We start from the raw sequence: 7,684 nt of genomic DNA, 5'->3' as shown, positions 1-7,684 counted from the left end.
ATAGGACAGTGTTTCTCAACCTTGGCAACTTGAAGATGTCCGGACTTCAACTCCCAGAATGCCCCAGCCAGCATTCGCTGGCTGGGGAATTCTGGGACTTGAAGTCCAGACATCTTCAAGTTGCCAAGGTTGAGAAACACTGCAATAGAGTGTATGGAAAGCAGAAGAGCTAACGAGAGTTGTTGTTGGTAGAACTGATATAATATTGGATAATATATAATACTGTTTGTTAAGAGGTAACGGTATTTTTGTGGCTATTTATATGAAAAGAAAAAAGAACTCGGGGCGTGAGAAGGAAAAGGGACACAGGTAATCCTCGACTTACAACAGTTCGCTTACTGGCCGTTCAAATTTACTACGGAACTGGGGAAAAAAGTGAATATGTCCCTTTTCCCACACTTACGACTGTAAGTGGTCACATGATTTACACCTGAATGCCGGACAACCGATTCACACTTATGACGGCCACAAAGTCCCAGGGTCACGCCATCCCCTTTTGCGACCATCCAACAGGTCCACGGGGGTGCCAGGTTCACTTAACAACCGCGTGACTCAGTTAACAACGGCCACAATTCACTTAACAAAGGTCGCGAGAGAGTTTGTGACCGGGGGTAAAACTCCCTGAATAAATTTCTCACTTAGCAACAATTGGGCTTCATGGCGGTCGTAGGTTGAGGATTACCCGTGTGTGAGAAGAAAGGGTGGGTTTCTGGGCTGGGCGGGGGGGGGGCAGCCCCAGATACAACTGAAAAAGAGGGAAACCCCCTTTTTTACATTCAGGGGTCTAGGATAGAATGAATGAGCTGGAAGGGACCTTTGGAGGTCTTCTAGTCCAGCCCCTTCTCAAAGCTCTCTGATGGGGGCTCTAAAATTACTAGGGGAAGGAAGAAGGGCAGGGGTCTAACACAGCCTTCTTCACCCCCCCCCCCAAAGTATTCCAGGAGAGGTAGTCCTCGAGATACGACCGATCGCTGTTTGAAGCTACGATCGCCCCCCTCCCCACCAAAAGCTACTTATGAACCTGTTTTGAAGTTACGGCTTCTGTGGTGCCCCCCCCCCAGTCATTCGTCCTCATGACTGACCGCAGGGAGGCTGCAGTGCCCGCTACCTACCTCCCCCTCCATCCCGCTGCACCCCACTGAGACCCCATAAGCTTCGGCCCTACTCCACCCATGCCCATCATCCACTGAAGAGTTATCTTTTTGGAGATCTCTGGATGTGTCTTGCTCAGCGGAGGTCGCGCCTTGTGACCACAATGTAGGGCTACCTTGTCCTACACAGGGCAATGGAAGTGTAACTAGTAGCTCGGCCAGATCCCACCTCCCATAATGGGCAGGCCCCATTACCGTACTTTCTCAAGGACCACCTGCCTTTGGGCACTGCAGAAATGTCATGGAAGTGTAATTAGTAGCTCTACCCAACCTGACCTTCTCGTGATGTATTATTGCTATGAAAGACCACTCTCCTTCTGTTCTGGGTTGACCAATGACCACTCTCGTTTCAGTTCTTGGGCCTCCATTCCCACGCCCACACCGAGGGCGACGCGCACCTCCACCATGGGCCCGAGGCCAATGACAAACTCTGGAAGCTCCTGGCCGTGCTGGGGGGTCTCTACCTCTTCTTCCTCTTGGAGAAATTCTTCACCCTCCTGGGACATTCGCACGAGGAGGTGAGTCCGGCTGCTTGTTCTGAGCTTCCCACTGCAACGGAATTGGGGGCGAGGGGTGGACAAGGAGGAAGAGGTGAAGAGGAGACGTCTCAACGGGACGTCCAGCCTAGAATTAAGGAGGAATTTCTTGACAGAGAGGACAATTTATCAGTGGAACGGTTTTCCTCTAGAGCAGTGTTTCTCAACCTTGGCGACTTTAAGTCCTGTGGACTTCAACTCCCAGAATTCCCCAGCCAGCGCAGCTGCGCTGGCTGGGGAATTCTGGGAGTTGAAGTCCACAGGACTTAAAGTCGCCAAGGTTGAGAAACACTGCTCTAGAAGTTGTGGCTGCTCCACTCCTGGAGGTCTTCAAGAAGAGATTGGACAACCATTTCTCCAGAATGCTGTAGGCCCTCTACCATTCTGGAGAAATGTAGCGTCTCCTCCTTGGGCAGGTGGTTAGACTAGAAGACCTCCAAGGTCCCTTCCAAGGCTGGTAGTCTATAATTCCAAAGTCCCTGACGGTAGAACAAGAAGCAATGGGTGGAAACTAATCAAGGAGAGAAGCAACTTAGAGCTGAGGAGAAATTTCCTGACAGTGAGAACAATTAATCTGTGGAACAGAAGTTGCCTCCAGATGTTGTGGGTGCCTACGAAGAGAAGGACATCATATCAACAATAAGCATCATTATTCTCATCATACACATACTAACAGTTTTCATCTTATTTATATCTCTAAGTATATCATCTACTTATTTTTTTAGCTTTCTTCATTTCCAAACTCCTTTTTTCCCCTCCAACCATTGATAAAATACTTCCCAAATTATATAATATTCAGTTTGCTCTTTCTCCTTCATTGCTAACGTTAATGTGTTCATTTCTGCACATTCTAATATTTTCCTTTAATCTTTCCTTAAGCTTTACACCTGTCCTCTAACCTCAATGGGGACCTAAATTTGAGGATTACCTGTATTTCCCTCAACCCCTCTGCTGCCACCTGGTGGTCCTCCAAATATTGGCAATTCGAGTCTAATAATCCAATTAGTATAGAATTTATTGTTATTGTACAAAATAAATACAACAAAATTGGTTATTAAAAGTTACTAAAACTCTGTCATCTTTCAATTTCCCCCCCCCTAAACGGTGCATCACAGCAGAAAAAAAAATGAGTCAAGCCCCCTCCCCAAATGTTTTAACTTAAGAAATGCATACAAAATTAGGGTGCCACTATTTTTACGTGCAGGGAGTCCTCGATTTACCGGTAGAATCATTCATTTAGTGACCGTTGGAAGTTACAATGGCACTGGGGGGTAAATGACTTACGACCACGTTTCACACTTATGACCACTGCACCCTCCCCAGGGCCATGTGATCAAAATCCAGAGGCTTGGCAACTGGTTCCTAGAGAGTGGGCGGCATACAAATCTTATTAAAGTTGCAAAGTAAATTCAAGTTTACGACGGTCGCTGTGTCCCGGGGTCACGTCATCCCGTTTTGCAACCTTCCGACGAACAACGTCAATGCGGGAGGCAGATTCACTTAGTGACGGTGTTACTGACTTGACAAGCGCAGCGATTCGCTTAACAACTGTGGGAATAAGGTGGTAAAATGATCACTTAATAATTGCGGTTCTTTAGCAACAGAAATTTGCTAATTTTTCTGGTCGTAAGTCGAGGACTCCCTGCAGAATGAAATGGGCACTTTGGTGATGCCAAATGCACGCTTTCTTCTTCCTAGGAGCCCTTGGAGCCCAGCCAGGGCCACCAGTGCGACCACGGACTCTCCCTGCAGCTCTACCAGGATGAGATGAAGAGGAGGAAGCAAGAGAAAGGGGCTTCCAATGCTGACCTGGTAAAGCTCCTTCTCCAAGCCCCAGGGCTTTTGAGGGGGGGGGTAGGAAGAGGAGGAGCAGGAGGAAGAAGAAGAGGAGGAAGAGGAAAAGGAGGAGGAGGAGGAGGAGGAGGAAGAGAACTGTGGTTGCTCTCTGAGCTTGACTGTTTTCATGCAGATGTTTCATTACCCAACTAGATAACATCATCAGTGCTAGAAGGAGTGGGGTGCATGGAGAGGAGGAAGAGGAGATACAGGAGGAGAAAGGAGAGCAGGAGGAAGAGCAGGAAGAACAGGAAGAGGAGGAGGAGGAAGAGGAGGAGGAGAAGAAAGAGAAGGAGGAGGAGGAGGAAGAGCAGGAAGAGGAGGAGGAGGAAGAGCAGGAAGAGGAGGAGGAGGAAGAGGAGGAGGAGAAGGAGGAGGAGGAAGAGAACTGTGGTTGCTCTCTGAGCTTGACTGTTTTCATGCAGATGTTTCATTACCTAACTAGATATCCTCATCAGTGCTAGAAGGAGTGGGGGGGGGTGTGTGGAGAGGAGGAGGAGGAGGAGGAAGAGCAGGAAGAGGAAGGGGGGGCGCCAGGGGCTGGGGCAGAATTTGGCCTCGCCTTTTCTGAAGGGAATTCCTGCCCTCTTTCCTTCAGATGTCGGTGGAAGACACGGATTTTGGCCGGCAGGTGCCAAAGGCGGAGCTCAGCCGGGGTGAGGAGAAGCCCCGGGGCTGCTACCCCAAACCCTCCTGAGATGCTGGGCACCCCCAGAATAAAAAAACCCCTCCCTGGGAGCCACCCTCCCACCTTCGCACCCCAGCCCCATTGCAACCCCCTCCTCCCCTTCTCGCCCCACAGAACTCCGCATGCTGCCCTACATGATCACCATTGGGGACGCCATCCACAACTTCGCCGACGGCCTGGCCATGGGCGCTGCCTTCTCCTCCTCCTGGAAGACCGGCCTGGCCACCTCCCTGGCCGTCCTCTGCCACGAACTGCCCCACGAGCTAGGTGGGCTGCAGGAGGGGTCAGGGGTTGGGGGGGGGTTGGGGGGTAATGGTGCTCCCCTGGGACTGGAGGGCACCTGTAAGCTCATCAGAATCTCCTTTCCTTCCCCTTCTCCACCCACCCTTTATTTCCTTCCTTCCTTCCCTTCTTCAGCCACAATTTCCTCCCTTCCTCCTTTTTTCTCTTCCTCCTGACCCTCCCTGCCTCCCTCCACTTTCTCCATAATTTCCTTTCCTCTCCTCTCTTCCCCACCCACTTTTCCTTATTTCTTTCCTTCCTTCTTTCCTTCCTCCCTCCCTTCCACCCTTCCCTTCTTCACCCACAATTTCCTCCCTTCCTCCTTTTTTCCCTTCCTCCTCCTGTCCCTCCCTGCCTCCCTCCACTTTCTCCCTCCTTCCCTTCCCTTCTTCACCCAATTTCCTCCCTTCCTCCTTTTTTCTTTCTTACTCCTCCTGCTCCTCTCTCCCTCCCTCCACTTTCTCCATAATTTCCTTCCCTCTCCTCTCTTTCCCACCCACTTTTCCTTTTTTTCTTTCCTTCCACCCTTCCCTTCTTCACCCACAATTTCCTCCCTTCCTCTTTTCCTCCTTCTGTCCCTCCCTCCACGTTCTCCATAATTTCCTTCCTTCTCCTTGCTTTCCTCACCGACATTTCTTTCCTTCCTCCCTCCCTCCTTCCCTCCCTTTTCCTTCTTCAGCCACAATTTTTCCTTTCCTCCCGTCCTTCCTGCTGTGCTTCCCCGCCTTTCTCCCTACTTCCCTTCCCTTCTTCATTCCCAATTTCTTCCTTCCCTCCTTCACTCCCTTCCATTCTTGACCAAATCTCCTCCACCCTTCCCTCTGGGCCTGGCTGTTCCCTTGCAGACATTTCACGACCCAACTAAGTAACATTATCAGTGCTAGCGTGTGGAAGTGGGAATCCCGAGGACTAAGGCATTGGCCAGCCCTGGGCAAGCCTTACCCCCCACCCACTTCTCACTGCCCTCCCTTCTGCCCCCCACCCCCAGGAGACTTCGCAGCTCTGCTCCACGCCGGCCTGAGCGTCAAGCGGGCGCTGCTGCTCAACTTCGTGAGCGCCCTCACGGCCTTCGTCGGCCTCTACATCGCCCTGTCGGTCAGCACCGGGGAGGAATTCGAGGCCTGGATCTTCACGGTGGCCACGGGCCTCTTCCTCTACGTGGCCCTGTGCGATATGGTAAGGGGCACCTCTAAGCCGCCTTCCCCAACCTCTGGCTCTGCGGGGGGAGCTGGGCTGCAAACCCCATAACGGCCGAGGCTGGGAGTTATGGAGGTTGGAATCCAAAAGGGAGGGACAGGTGTCTTGCAACCAGAAGGACCACAAGGCAAATCCTGGGGGTGGGGAATGGATAGTGGTGAGATACCAAAGCAATGGGGGGGGGGGATGCCCGAAAGAGACAAGGGTCTCCCAGTCTACAGTGGAAGAGCAGGCGAAGATGCCTACTTCAGCCAGCCTTCTCCTCCTTTCGCCTTACAACAACCCTTTGAGGTAGGCCAGGCTGAAAGAGATTGGCCCCAAAGTCACTCAGCCGGCTTCCATGTATAAGGCGGGACTAGAACTCCCCGTCTCCTGGTGATTGGGCCAAAGTCATCCAACTAGCCTTTATCCCTAAGGCAGTACTAGAACTCCCAGTCTCCTGGTGATTGGCTCAAAGCCACCCAGCCAGCTTTCATGGGAAAAGCAGGACTAGAACTCCCAGTCTCCTGGTGATTGGCTCAAAGCCACCCAGCCAGCTTTCATGGGAAAAGCAGGACTAGAACTCCCAGTCTCCTGGTGATTGGCTCAAAGCCACCAAGTCGCCTCTCATGTCTCACATGGGACTAGAACTCCCCGTCTCCGGGTGATTGGCCCAAAGTCGCCTTTCATGGCTAAGATGGAACTAGAGCTCCCCGTCTCCTAGTGATTGGCCCAAGGCCCATATTTTTCAGTGCCGCTGTAACTTCAAACCGTCGCTAAAGGGACTGTTGTATGTCGAGGGCTAGGTGGCGAGAAGAGCCGAGGTGGCGCAGTGGTTAGGGTGCAGCACTGCAGGCCACTTCAGCTGACTGTTATCTGCAGTTCAGCGGTTCTAATCTCACCGGCTCAAGGTTGACTCAGCCTTCCATCCTTCCGAGGTGGGTGAAATGAGGACCCGGATTGTTGTTGGGGGCGACATGCTGACTCTGTAAACCGCTTAGAGAGGGCTGAAAGCCCTATGAAGCGGTATATAAGTCTAACTGCTATTGCTATATTGCTATTGCTACCTCCAACCACGTATGACCACGGCGGCTTCTTGCTCTGGTCTCCCTCCAGCTTCCGGCCTTGATGAATGTGAAGGACAAGCGTCCCTGGCTGCTCTTTGCCTTGCAGAACCTGGGCCTTCTGGCCGGCTGGGCCATCCTCCTGCTGCTCTCCCTCTTCGAGGACAACATCACCATTTAACGGCACAGCTCCTGCGGGTCAGCACCGGGCGCCCCTCGCCACTCTCCCGGCAGGCACAGCTGAGTCACGGACATGAAAGGGGGATTTTTTTTGTGGGGAGGGGGCAGGTCCAGACCCAGGGCTCAGCTGTCGGGGGAGGCATCCAGGGACTCCTGCCAGGCTGCCCACCTCACCTTTTCTCCCCGTTGCCAAAAATCCCTCCGTCGACTCTCAGGCTTGGCCGGAAAGAAGGGAGCCACGCGGCCACCTGAAGAGCAGTTAACTCCTGCAGCAGCCGCAGCCTGAAATGGAAGCTTGGCCCAGGGTTCAAATGTCCTCCACCTGGCTGTCTGAATCAGCGGGCACTGGGTCATCCTCTTGGGCCATGCCCAGTTTCCCCCTCACCAGTTTCAATGTTGGCACCAGCCTTGGACGGATGTTTATCCTGCCTTCACCTTCTATTTATTGTATTTATTAAACTCTTATTCATGTTCAGAGACATACATACACCTATCCTCCTCCTCCTCCTCTTCCTCCTCCTCTCCACAAACCCCTTCTAGCACTGATGCTGTTCCCTAGTTGGGTCATGAAACGTCTGCGAGAAAACCACCAAGCTCAGAGAGCACCAAGGACCCCACAGTCCTCTTCCTCCTCTTCTCCTTCTCATACTCCTCCTCCTCCTCTCTACAAACCCCACTCTCTTCTAATACTGATGATGCTACCTAGTTGGGTAATGAAATGTCTGCAAGAAAACCACCCAGCTCAGGCAGCACCAAAGATCCCCCCCAAGT

At 52.1% G+C, this 7,684-nt stretch overlaps 1 protein-coding gene across 1 annotated transcript in view; it reads left to right on the top strand.

Annotated features, from left to right (window-relative positions):
- Window positions 1–7,388, top strand: part of SLC39A4 (solute carrier family 39 member 4) — a 23,019-nt gene extending 15,631 nt beyond the window's left edge. The window contains exons 7-12 of the mRNA XM_032223496.1: window positions 1,505–1,669; window positions 3,386–3,499; window positions 4,122–4,179; window positions 4,326–4,478; window positions 5,482–5,669; window positions 6,786–7,388. Coding sequence (XP_032079387.1) covers window positions 1,505–1,669; window positions 3,386–3,499; window positions 4,122–4,179; window positions 4,326–4,478; window positions 5,482–5,669; window positions 6,786–6,914 — 807 coding nt within the window. The 3' untranslated portion in view covers window positions 6,915–7,388. The remainder of the gene's footprint in view (window positions 1–1,504; window positions 1,670–3,385; window positions 3,500–4,121; window positions 4,180–4,325; window positions 4,479–5,481; window positions 5,670–6,785) is intronic.
- Window positions 7,389–7,684: the final 296 nt, after the last annotated feature.

Source organism: Thamnophis elegans, chromosome 8 (assembly GCF_009769535.1).
Source record: "Thamnophis elegans isolate rThaEle1 chromosome 8, rThaEle1.pri, whole genome shotgun sequence".
NCBI classification, from domain to species: domain Eukaryota; kingdom Metazoa; phylum Chordata; class Lepidosauria; order Squamata; family Colubridae; genus Thamnophis; species Thamnophis elegans.
This window is presented reverse-complemented; position numbering and strand designations above follow the sequence as displayed.